Source organism: Lipotes vexillifer, unplaced genomic scaffold (genome assembly GCF_000442215.2).
Source record: "Lipotes vexillifer unplaced genomic scaffold, Lipotes_vexillifer_v1.1 scaffold37, whole genome shotgun sequence".
In the NCBI taxonomy this organism is placed as follows: Eukaryota; Metazoa; Chordata; class Mammalia; order Artiodactyla; family Lipotidae; genus Lipotes; species Lipotes vexillifer.
In genome coordinates, this window is record NW_006791811.1 from 1,234,316 (window position 1) to 1,248,077 (window position 13,762).

The window sequence follows — 13,762 nt, forward strand, 5'->3', positions numbered from 1 at the left end:
ACACAAGCATGTTGATAGATCCAGAGGATATTTGAAAAAAAATTAAGCATTTATTTCTGATAATTGAAAAATAATACTTTTTCTCAAATTAATTCATAATCATAATTATCAGGGAAGTACTAAAGTATCCCTAGATCACCTCACTTATTTAAATTCCTTTTAAAAAAATTTTAGCCTATGCAGTAAGAGAAGGAAAAAAAATGTAAATATTGAAAAGCAGTACCAAACCTCATTATTTGCAGATGATGTGAATAAAACTAAATTACTGCAATATTAAAAAACAGAGATACAAAACTAAGTAATTTAAAAATACATATCTAAATGCTAGCAATAAGAAGTTAGGAAGTGTAATAGAAAAAATCCCATTCTTATCAGACATACATGTGGTGCTTCTCAAACTTTACTGTGCATACAAATCACCTGAGGGTCTTGTTAAAATGCAGATTCAATAGGTTTAGGGAGCAAGACTTTAGAGTTCTAGTGAGCTCCCAGGTGCGTGAGTGCACGCTCACACACACACACGAATATTATCAGTATAATTCCCATCGATAATTTTTAAACTTTAGAATTAATAAGAAATTTATAAAACCTCTATTTTTTTAACATCTTTATTGGAGTATAATTGCTTTACAATGGCATGTTGGTTTCTGCTTTATAACAAAGTGAATCAGTTATACATATACATATGTTCCCACATCTCTTCCCTCTTGCATCTCCCTCCCTCCCACCCTCCCTATCCCACCCCTCTAGGTGGTCACAAACCACCTAGCCGATCTCCCTATGCTATGCGGCTACTTCCCACTAGCTATCTATTTTACGTAAAACCTCTATTTTAAAAAAGGTAAAGGAAGGTTAAAATATTACTGGAAGACATAAAAGAATATTTGAATGAAGAGAATGTCAGGTTCCTGGATTGGAAGACAACAGAATAAAAATGTGTGTTCTTCCTAAAATTGCTTAATGTCTTTAACACCAATGAAAACCACTAAATGTGGGGGGTTTTGCAACTTTAAAAAATGAAGATTAGGGCTCCCCTGGTGGCACAGTGGTTGGGAGTCCACCTGCCAATGCAGGGGACGCGGGTTCGTGCCCCGGTCCGGGAAGATCCCACATGCCGCGGAGCGGCTAGGCCCGTGAGCCATGGCCACTGAGCCTGCGCGTCCGGACCCTGTGCTCTGCAATGGGAGAGGCCACAACAGTGAGAGGCCCGCGTACCACAAAAAAATTAAAAAAAAAAAATGAAGATTATAAAGCTCATCAAAGAATAAATATGCCATATTAGATCAATTTTTTCACAAAGAGATCATTAGGCAGTTCTTTCCCTTCCAGAGATTAATGACAAGAATTAAAGAGCAGAAGCAAGAAGAACTACAATCCTGCAGCCTGTGGAATGAAAACCACATTCACAGAAAGATAGAAAAAATGAAAAGGCAGAGAGCTATGTACCACATGAAGGAACAAGATAAAACCCCAGAAAAATAACTAAATGAAATGGAGCTAGGCAACCTTCCAGAAAAAGGATGCAGAATAATGATAGTGAAGATAATCCAGGTCCTTGGAAACATAATGGAGGCAAAGATCAAGGACATGCAAGAAACGTTTAACAAAGACCAAGAAGAATTAAGGAACAAACACCAAGAAGAATTAAATAACAAACAAACAGAGTTGAACAATACAATAAATGAAATGAAAAATACACTAGAAGGAATCAATAGCAGAATACCTGAGGCAGAAGAATGGATAAGTGTGCTGAAAGACAGAATGGGGGAATTCACTGCCATGGAACAGAATAAAGAAAAAAGAATGAAAAGAAATGAAGACAGCCTAAGAGACCTCTGGGACAACATTAAACACACCAACATTCCCATTATAGAGGTCCCAGAAGGAGAAGAGAGAGAGAAAGGACCCGAAAAAATATTTCAAGAGATTATAGTCGGAAACTTCCCTAACCCAGGAAAGGAAATAACCACCCAAGTCCAGGAAGCACAGAGAGTCCCAGGCGGGATAAACCCAAGGAGAAACACATCGAGACACGTAGTAATCAAATTGACAAAAATTACAAAGAAAAAATATTGAAAGCAGCAACGGAAAAACGACAAATAACATACAAGGGAACTCCCATAAGGTTAACAGCTGATTTCTCAGCAGAAACTCTACAAGCCAGAAGGGAGTGGCATGATATAGTTGAAGTGATGAAAGCGAAGAACCTACAACCAAGATTACTCTACCCAAGATTACTCTACTCATTCAGAACCTTTGGAGAAATCAAAACTTTACAGACAAGCAAAAGCTAAGAGAATTCAGCACCAACAAACCAGCTCTACAACAAATGCTAAAGGAACGTCTCTAAGTGGGAAACACAAGAGAAGAAAAGGACCTACAAAAAAAAAACCAAAACAATTATGAAAATGGTAACAGGAACATAGATACTGGTAATTACCTTAAATGTAAATGGATTAAATGCTCCAACAAAAAGATGCAGGCTCGCGGAATGGATACAAAAACAAGACCGATGTATATGCTATCTACAAGAGACCCATTTCAGACCTAGGGACACATAACAGACTGAAAGTGAGGGGATGGAAAAAGATATTCCATGCAAATGGAAATTAAAAGAAAGGTGGAGTAGCCATACTCATATCAGATAAAAGAAACTTTAAAATAAAGACAATTACAAGAGACAAAGAAGGACACTGCATAATTATCAAGGGATCAATCCAAGAAGAAGATATAACAATTATAAATATATATGCACCTAACATAGGAGCACCTCAATACATAAGGCAAACGCTAACACCTATAAAGAGGGAATCGACAGTAACACAATAATAGTGGCGGGGGTGGTTTCCCTGGTGGCACAGTGGTTGAGAGTCCGCCTGCCGATGCAGGGGACACAGGTTCATGTCCCGGTCTGGGAAGATCCCACATGCCGCGGAGCGGCTGGGCCCGTGAGCCATGGCCACTGAGCCTGCGTGTCCGGAGCCTGTGCTCCACAACAGGAGAGGTCACAAAAGTGAGAGGCCCAAGTACTGCAACAAATAATAATAATAATAATAATAATAATAATAGTGGGGGACTTTAACACCTCACTTACACCAATGGACAGATCATCCAGACAGAAAATTAATAATGCAGAGTGTCATACAGGAAACAATAGCTTTAAATGACACAACAGACCAGATAGATTTAATTGATATTTACAGGACATTCCACCCAAAACCAACAGATTACACTTTGTTCTCAAGTGCACAAAAAACATTCTCCAGAATAGATCACATCTTGGGTCTCAAATCAAGGCTCGGTAAATATAAGAAAATTGAAACCATATCAAGCATCTTTTCCAACCACAACGCTATAAGATTAGAAATCAGTTATAGGGGAAAAAAATGTAAAAAACACATACATATGGAGGCTAAACAATATCTTACTAAAAAACCAAGAGATCACTGAAGGAATCAAAGAGGATATCAAAAAATACCAGAAACAAATGACAGTGAAAACACGACGATCCAAAACCCATGGGACGCAGCAAAAGCAGTTCTAAGAGGGAAGTTTATAGCAACACAATCCTACCTCAAGAAACAAGAAAAATCTCAAATAAACAATCTAACCTTGCACCTGAAGGAACTAGAAAAAGAAGAACAAACAAAACCCAAAGTTAGCAGAAGGAAAGAAATCATAAATGTCAGAGCATAAATAAATGAAATAGAAACAAAGAAAACAGTAAAGATGAATAAAACTAAAACCTGGTTCTTTGAGAAGATAAACAAAATTGATCAACCTTTCTAGCCAGACTCATCAAGAAAAAGAGGGAGAGGACTCAAACCAGTAAAATTAGAAATTAAAAAGGAGACGTTACAATGGACACCACAGAAATACAAAGCATCCTAAGAAACTACTACAAGCAACTCTATGCCAATAAAATGGACAACCTGGAAAAAATGGACAAATTCTTAGAAAGGTATAACCTCCCAAGACTGAACCAGGAAGAAACGGAAAATATGAATAGACCAATCACAAGTAATGAAATTGAAACTGTGATTAAAAATCTCCCAACAAACAAAAGTCCTGGTCCAGATGGCTTCACAGGTGAATTCTATCAAACATTTAGAGAAACGTTAACACCCATCCTTCTCAAACTCTACCAAAAATTTGCAAAGGAAGGAACACTCCCAAACTCATTCTAGAAGGCCACCATCACCCTGATAACAAAACCAGACAAAGATACTACAAAAAATGAAAAGTACAGACCAATATCACTCATGAATATAGACGCAAAAATCCTCAACAAAATACTAGCAAACAGAATCCAACAATACATTAATAAGATCATACACCATGGTCAAGTGGGATTTATCCCAGGGATGCATGGATTCTTCAATACACACAAATCAATCAATGTACTACACCATATTAACAAACTGAAGGAGAAAAAACATATGATCATCTCAATAGATGCAGAAAAAGCTTTTGACAAAATTCAACACCCATTTACGATAAAAACTCTCCAGAAAGTGAGCATAGAGGGAACCTACCTCAACAAAATAAAGGCCATATATGACAAACCCACAGCAAACATCATTCTCAATGGTGAAAAACTGAAAGCATTTCCTCTAAGATAAGGAAAAAGACAAGGATGTCCACTCTTGCCACTATTATTCAACATAGTTTTGGAATTCCTAGCCATGGCCATCAGAGAAGAAAAAGAAATAAAAGGAATATAAATTGGAAAAGAAGTAAAACTGTCACTGTTTGCTGAGGACATGATACTATACATAGAGAATCCTAAAGATGCCACCAGAAAACTACTAGAGCTAATCAATGAATTTGGTAAAGTTGCAGGATACAAAATTAATGCACAGAAATCTCTTGCATTCCTGTACACTAACAATTAAAGATCAGAAAGAGAAATTAAGGAAAAAATCCCATTCACCATTGCAACAAAAAGAATAAAATACCTAGGAATAAACCTACCTAAGGAGGTAAAAGACCTGTACTCAGAACACTATAAGACACTGATGAAAGAAATCAAAGATGACACAAACAGATGGAGAGATATACCATGTTCTGGGATTAGAAGAATCAATATTGTGAAAATGATTATACCACCCAAAGCAATCTACAGATTCAATGCAATCCCTATCAAATTACCAAAGTCATTTTTTACAGAACTAGAACAAAAAATCTTAAAATCTGTATGGGGACACAAAAGACCCCGAATAGCCAAAGCAATCTTGAGAAAGAAAAACGGAGCTGGAGGAATCAGGCTCCCTGACTTCAGACTATACTACAAAGATACAGTAATCAAGACAATATGGTACTGGCACAAAAACAGAAACATAGATCAATGGAACAAGATAGAAAGCCCACAGATAAACCCACACACCTATGGTCAACTAATCTATGACAAAGGAGGCAAGGATATACAATGGAGAAAAGACAGTCTCTTCAATAAGTGGTGCTGGGAAAACTGGACAGCTACATGTAAAAGAATGAAATTAGAACACTCCCTAACACCAAACACAAAAATAAACTCAAAATGGATTTGAGACCTAAATGTAAGACCGGACACTATAAAACTCTGAGAGGAAACATAGGAAGAACACTCTTTGACGTAAATCACAGCAGCATTTTTTTTGACCCACCTCCCAGAGTAATGGAAATAAAAACAAAAATAAACAAATGGAACCTAATGAAACTTAAAAGTTTTGCACAGCAAAGGAAACCATAAACAAGACGAAAAGACAACCCTCAGAATGGGAGAAAATGTTTGCAAATGAGATAACAGACAAAGGATTAGTCTCCAAAATATACAAACAGCTTATGGAGTTCAATATCAAAAAACCAAACAATTCAATTAAGAAATGGGCAGAAGACCTAAATAGACATTTCATCAAAGAAGACATACAGATGGCCAAGAGGCACATGAAAAGCTGCTCAACATCACTAGTTATTAGAGAAATGCAAATCAAAATTACAATGTGGTACCACCTCACACTGGTCAGAATAGCCATCATCAAAAAATCTACAAACGATAAATGCCGGAGAGGCTATGGAAAAAAGTGAACCCTTTTGCACTGTTGGTGAGAATGTAAATGGATACAGCCACTATGGAGCACAGTATGGAGGTTCCTTAAAAAACTACAAATAGAATTACCATATGATCCAGCAATCCCACTACTGGGCATATATCTGGAGAAAACCGTAATTCAAAAAGAGTCATGTACCACCATGTCCATTTCAGCACTATGTACAATAGCCAGGACATGGAAGCAACCTAAATGCCCATCGACAGATGAATGGAAAAAGAAGGTGTGGTACATATATACAGTGGAATATTACTCGGCCATAAAAAGGAACAAAATTGGGTCATTTGTAGAGATGTGGATGGACCTAGAGACTGTCATACAGAGTGAAGTAAGTCAGAAAGAGAAAAACAAATATCGTATATTAACACATATATGTGGAATCTAGGAAAATGGTACAGATGAACCAGTTTGCAAGGCAGAAATTGAGACACAGATGTAGAGAACAAACGTATGGACACCAAGGGGGGAAAGTGGTTGGGGAGTTGTTGGTGGGATAAATTGGGAGATTGGGATTGACATGTGTGTATAAAACAGATAACTAATAAGAACCTCCCGTATAAAAAATAAATTAAATTAAATTTTTTAAAAAAAGGGTATGGGGCTTCCCTGGCGGCGCAGTGGTTGAGAGTCCGCCTGCCGATGCAGGGGACACGGGTTCGTGCCCCGGTCCGGGAGGAACCCACATGCCACGGAGCGGCTGGGCCAATGAGCCATGGCCGCTGGGCCTACGCGTCCGGAGCCTGTGCTCCACAATGGGAGAGGCCACAACAGTGAGAGGCCCGCGTACCGCAAAAAAAAAAGGGTATGTCATTTTAGAAAGCATTGAATAAAACAATAAAAGGATAAAAACTAGGCTTTACAATCAGCACTAGCATTTTCATGCCAAATATCTAACTGGGCATATTATAAGCACACAGTGAATGCTGCAATAATTATAAGGGAGCCAAAAGTAATAAACTGCCAAATATAATATCTCATCTCAAATTTCTAAACTTCCTTTTATAGGTAGACCTCCACCTGTCAGGGTAAACTGGTTCCTGGTCTTTTTGGTCCCTCTTCTGAAGCTGTGATTTACGTGGCTTAGTATAGAGTGTGTTATGTTTTAAGAGAGCCTAGTCTAGTTTAACAATAGTGATTTCTAAACTCATGTCGTCTAATGTATTTCTTCAGCACCAAAGAATGGACTTGTAATTACAAGCAATTTTTAAAAAATCTATTCTTTTTAAAAATTACACTGAAACAGTGTTTATCTCATCAACCCTCACTACCCACAAAAATCTCCTCCTCCACCCAGGCCACTTTGATCATCCCTCCCTCTATCGTATTAAACCCTTCTCTCACACCCCTCCTGCCCACCACACCCCGTCCTTTTCTTCAGCCTAATCCATTTTTATCAAAAGAACACGTCCGGCACAGCGAGATTCTTTGGAAAATAGCATAGCAAAACTAAAATACCACATCATGGGCAAAGAGATGTCAAAGACAAGAAATGGTCATTCAGTAAGGATTTTGTCTCATCACATTTGCAGACATTTGCTAAAAATGCATAAGTGAATAAAGATTACAAAGTAAAAGGAAAGAATTAGCTACAATGTGGAAGAAAAAGTTCTGGTCAGAGTCAGAAGACCCAGGCGCCTAGACAGAGCACTGTTCTTTTCACTCCAGTCTAATTTTACAAGATTACTTTTACATGGATAAAATACACAAACATGCTTTATAAGCATACTTTTTTCCTGAATTAATATAAAGTATTAGTAGTAGATATTAATAGTTCAGTATGGATGTGGAATAAACTTATGTATTTCCAATATTTTAATCAGAAATCAACAAAGCAAACGGTCTGTGTTCTTGGGAGATTAATGTATTCATTTGTACAAACTACTAAGCATAGAATGCAGTGAAACTTTACTAACTCAGGCCCTGTTAACTCAGAAATCATAGAGAAGGAGTAAGGTAAGATATGAAGTGCTGTAGCTAGAGATGGGAAACATAATAATAAACTTGAAGCAGCACTGTAACTAACTAGTTTATGATTTTAGAGAGGTCCCTTAGCCTCTCTGGATTCTGTTCACTTGTGTTTAAAGTGAGCTGAATTATTCAGTCAATCCATCTCATCGTTATATAATTCTATGATTCTATGTACGTCAGATAGATGCTTCTTTTTTTTTTTTACTTTATTCTTTCTATAAGCAATGTTTCTGGGAATGGAATTATTCTTGTCTGCATTTTTTTTAAGTCTGGAGTTCATGAATAGCCTTAAGGGGTCACATGAATTACCTAAATTTGGGCAACCATGTTTATGGGCATTTTTCTGGACAGACATCCATAGCTCTCATCCGATTCCCAAAAAGCTCTGTGAACCTCCCCAGAAAAGATTAAGAACCACTTACTTCAATTATGAACTAATTCCAAGTGATTCTCAGCAACTTGTAAGAACAGGCTCACAAAAAGATTGCTTAATAATCCTGTGTTGGTTCTGTAACATTTGTATCTTACATCAATAACACAACACTCTATTATGATATAAGCTACACCTTAAAATTTAACTAATGGCTGTCTCCTCATTCAGTGATGAATCATGGTCTATATCTGTCTAGTTCACCTCATTATATCAAATGCCTTGAACAGTGCCTGGTTCTCAGTAAAGCAAGGAAGAGGAATGGCTGCCAGTTTATCTCTGGAGGAAGAGGGCAGCTATGGAGTGATCATCATCTCATCTGAGCTGGAACTGAGACTGCAGAACTCTGAGATAATGAAAAAATCAGCAAGCAAGGATAGATAATCTTATCCAAAAGTCAAGCCTTGTAATTTCAATAAAAGAAAATGGAAACCCAAAGTGAACAAGGGTCTTACCAAAAGTGGCAAGTTCAGGACCAGATTCCTTAGCCAATGGTACAGGGCTCCTCCCATTCCACTACACTGTCCAGCTGGGGGAAGACACAGAACCCAATGTGGAGTGCAAACAAACATGTCACCCAAATTCCAGTTCCTTTCTTTGAACTGAAATTCAGCAGCTAACAATCTCCCCCTTCATTATAGGCAGACATACCATAAATATGTCTATCTGTGATATTTGCCTGATTTATTAATATATAACAAACAAAATAGCACCATGTCTTATATGTAATATAAGTTAGATTCAAATTTGTTGCCATTGTTATATCTATAAAAGTTAGCCTGTGTTATAAATAAAATTGCTTTTATCATGCAAACTTAATTTGTCAATAATGCTTGTTTATTTGTCTTAACTGACAATTACAGGAAGAAAAATGATCCATTTACTAGTGTCTTTTAAAACATATAGTATGTAAAATTGAATGAATGTTATTTCATTCCTATACACTTCTGGTAATTGACTTTTAAAAGCTTAATAACATTTGCATTTCTTTTATCTTTTCAGGAGCATTATTTTAAACCCAGCCTATTTCCGAAATCATCTTCGTCAGGCAACAGTGTTTAGATGTCTGGAGAGATATTCAGAAGCTGCCCGGTAGGTTTGTTATAACTTTTGTGAAGACTTATTTCGAGTTAAACTAATTTTATTCTCAGCTTCTGGTAATAGCATAATAGAACTTTCCATTTCTCACATGGAATATGATTTTAGCAGAATTATTGCCTTATAAACGTCAAACCAACAATTATTGACTATCTTTTTCTTTAATTAAAGCCACTCTGTGTTCATAGCTCTTAGTAAAATTCAAACTTTCCAGCCATGGGGTCACTGATAATGATGGGAAAACTTCCAGGGAAGATTAGAAATGAACTTGAACTCTTGCTCTCAAGTACATTCCTGATCCTGGTTGTAAGGACACAATTTTGTGGCTATCTCTTTCTTGAGTTCTGGAAATAAAATCCAACCCACATAAAAAGGATACCAGGGCTTCCCTGGTGGTGCAGTGGTTGAGAGTCCGCCTGCCGATGCAGGGGACACGGGTTCGTGCCCCGGTCCGGGAGGATCCCACATGCCGCGGAGCGGCTGGGCCCGTGAGCCATGGCCGCTGAGGCTGTGCGTCCGGAGCCTGTGCTGCGCAACGGGAGAGGCCACAACGGTGAGAGGCCCGCGTACCGCAAAAAAAAAAAAAAAAAAAAAAAAAAAAAAAAAAGGATACCAGCTGCCCATTTCTAGAGCAGACGGCATCAGTTATAACATCAAAGGTTGTTACAGGTGTCCTAAAGTGTTGTCTCTTGGACCCACAATATGTTTCATAAAAACCTGGTGAAGAAGCTCCAGATATTCTCATCCCCAGAACCTAGACTTACGGCAAAGAACTGCAAGATTTGTGCAACAGCCTCATTGCTACACTCAGAATTCCTTTGCACCTGTGACAACCAACGCTTTTTATTCCTGAGTCAAGATCATCATATCAGACTCCCGTTCTCTTTGATAAATTCTCGCAAAGAATTTTCTTCATCTCTCAAGGTATAGGTACCTATTGTTTCTTACCCATCCACTTTACCACCCCAGGAATTTATAAAGAAAGTGTGAGTGGTTTCTACACATACTCCAACCATAACTCCTAGGGAGAAAACCACAGTAATAGGAATGGGGAGCCTAGGTTGCTGGTGGCTACTATCTCTAGAACATTTGCAAATAACACTTTCTTGGAAAATGAAATTTCAGAAATTTTAATAGATAATGGAATGATTCCATAAAATTGATACCATGAGCTTGACATGAATTCCATTTTATAAGTTGGTCTTAGGAATTACTTGAACTCAATTAAACGATGGATATGGAAGGCAGAATTAATCTCACCTACTCTCACTTTGCAGTCAAACAACCAATAGGCCACAATATCTATTTACCTGTGTGTTAGTGTCCACTTTTAAAAATGAAAATAGGTCTCTATCAATCTCGTTTTTACATTCTATCTTTCCTTATACTCTTTTCCTGAATGTTTTATCTTACATTAATTACCCACATACGACTTCTTCCTACTTTTTTTTTTTTTTTTTTTTAGTCCTACTTTTCATTTTGTCTACTGAGTTGTCCCTGTGGCTTATTCTCTTCCCACCTACACTATGCGAATGAGAGGGAATTTAAGCGATGATAGTAAGCTTCCTTCTGTCCCACGTTTTGTAAAGGTCACTAGCTACAAATGAAGCTAATAAGCTCAGCATAAACAGATACAGTTATCTGTAAAATAGTTTTCTTTAAGAGGTGGTTCACTAATGTGTCTTCTGACTCTAATCAAGAGATAATAGGAGAAAGCTAGATGCAACTTCAGAACTAGATTGTAACTAGTTAAAACTGCTAGTAGTGTGCTGGGTTAGCTTGTACAGACTCTAGAGAGCTCACTGTTAAACATTCAGGAATATTGGGAAAGCCTGTTGTTAACTGTAGGAGAAATTAGCATTGCTGGGAGAATTTACACTATGAAAACTGGCAAATGCTACAAACCCAGGATTTTGGAGTTTGGGGGAGAGCCAGATACCAGTAGATCATTGACTATAACTTAATTGTATCAGCCTAACTGCTTGAGTTAAAGTGGTGATAAAAATTCTTTATGGTTCCTAAAATAAATGAATAAACAATGAGAACTTGAAAATTAGGAATTTGTCAGTACTTACCATGTAATATTGGCACTAAATATCCATTTACCTTGACATGTATATCCCTGAAGTGCAATAAGTATATCTGTGTAATATCATTTGATGACTAACTTGACAATGATCCTTGAGAAAATTCCTGATAATTGTTGGCTATACTGGTGTGGACTTTCCAACTGAGAAGCAGATACAAGTGTTTTCCATCTTGGTTTCCTTGGCAATTATAATCTTTAATACAGAGTATTAGTCATCCTCTTTTCCCCTCAAGGGAAAGAATACTATGAACCATGAACACGAATATCTTAGTTTCTCTTAGCTATTTAATTTCTAGTGTAAAACACTAAACACAAATCAATGTATTAAGCATTCATATTTATCAATCAATCGCTTGCATACTTAGATAGTTTGGTTCAGGTCTCTTACAAGCACATTATATTAAAACTAATTGAAAAAGCCCACATATCAAGGTAATTTCCTCTAAGAAGCCAATCAGTCATGTTTCTGAGATTGAGAAGCACCCACCAAAGAATCCCTTTACCATGTAACTTAGGAAGTCTTAAAACCATGATTCCCAGTGAAGTAAATCACCTTCCATCTGGTCCAAGACAGTGCATTTACAACCAGTCCCTGGAAACTGGGTCATCTAAAATTTTCTGAGCCTAACCAGCTCTACCCAGGAAGGAATTCGTAGAGAACAGTCCAGAAAACACTTCCAGGACAGCTTCACAAAATCCCAGATTCTCAACCAGAGAGGCTATAGGAAATGTGATTGAATAGAGGGTATCAGCAATGGGCGTACTGACTGATTACGACAGGTATTATGACAATGGGCAGGTCCTTTTATTTTATTGGTCAATATCTTTTCAGAAACATCATACCAGAAGAAAGAGCCCGAATATATAAATGGTAGGAAGCTGAATAAAAATAAGGATATTTAATTTTGATATAGGCTCTGCAAGGATGCTGGTAACCCTTGAGAAGACACCTAGCACCAGTTAAACTGATGAAATCACATTTTCATACCATAAATCTCAATTGAGATTACTGTGACTCCCTGTGAGGCCTGGGAGGCATTACCTGAAATACGCCTCACCTGAAATAGGCCTTACCTGAAATAGCCAGTAGCCTAGATCTTTAACATTGCTGTTTCCATGCCTATAAAAGTGTATGTGTTGAAATAAAATGTTCTTGCTCAAATCTGTCCCTCCTCCAACACACACACACACACACACACACGCACACACACACACATCTGGCCTACTTTCATAAGGAAGATGATAAGCCAAGAAACAATATGCAGAGATGTAAAAAGGCATATAAACAAAAGTCAAGACTATCTTATGAAGGAACTAATAACTTGATAATACGAACAGCACAATGTCTTTCATCTCTGTATGCTCACTGACTAGCACAGGCCTCGGCACAAACCAAGTCTGGGGTTTACAAATTAAACTAGCTAGTTTCTGAGTTTGTGATTACTAACCATTTAGCTGCATCAGTAAGGAGATATTACATGAATTTCTTGGTACAACCCTGGTTGAAAAATAAATATAAGAGTGTGCACATAGTAGTAAGGTCATGTGATAGGGTCATGCCTCCTACGGTGAAGATTCACGAGGCAAAAAACAGATGACATTGCACCGAATCTTTATTTAAGACCACTCTGTGTAAGAGGAAGCAAACAGAAGGGAACACTAAGTGAGAAAACACAACAAAGCCTCTTTATCCATCACTAAGGAAGAATTAGCTGTGCGTTTCTACATACGTGAACCAGACCAGGAGACACTAGAGCAGGAATAACACATTCAAATGCTTACAAAGCCCACGCATACGGTGTGTGAATTATAAAAGGGTGTTGTATGAACTACAGAAGACTGGAGCTCACTAACTAGAGTGAGTGTACAATTTCTCTCTCAGAATGAACACTGTGAGAGTGAAAGTGGGCACATTTAAGAATTATACTAGGGGGCTTCCCTGGTGGCACAGTGGTTGAGAGTCCGCCTGCCGCTGCAGGGGCCACGGGTTCGTGCCCCGGTCCGGGAGGATCCCACATGCCGCAGAGCGGCTGGGCCCGTGAGCCATGGCCGCTGAGCCTGTGCGTCCAGAGCCTGTGCTCCACAACG

The 13,762-nt window shown here is 38.0% G+C and overlaps 1 protein-coding gene across 1 annotated transcript in view; it reads left to right on the forward strand.

The window, feature by feature from the left end:
* SPATA16 (spermatogenesis associated 16) overlaps positions 1-13,762 on the forward strand; it is a 223,390-nt gene that overhangs the window by 89,570 nt on the left and 120,058 nt on the right. The window contains exon 3 of the mRNA XM_007464704.1: positions 9,490-9,579. Coding sequence (XP_007464766.1) covers positions 9,490-9,579 — 90 coding nt within the window. The remainder of the gene's footprint in view (positions 1-9,489; positions 9,580-13,762) is intronic.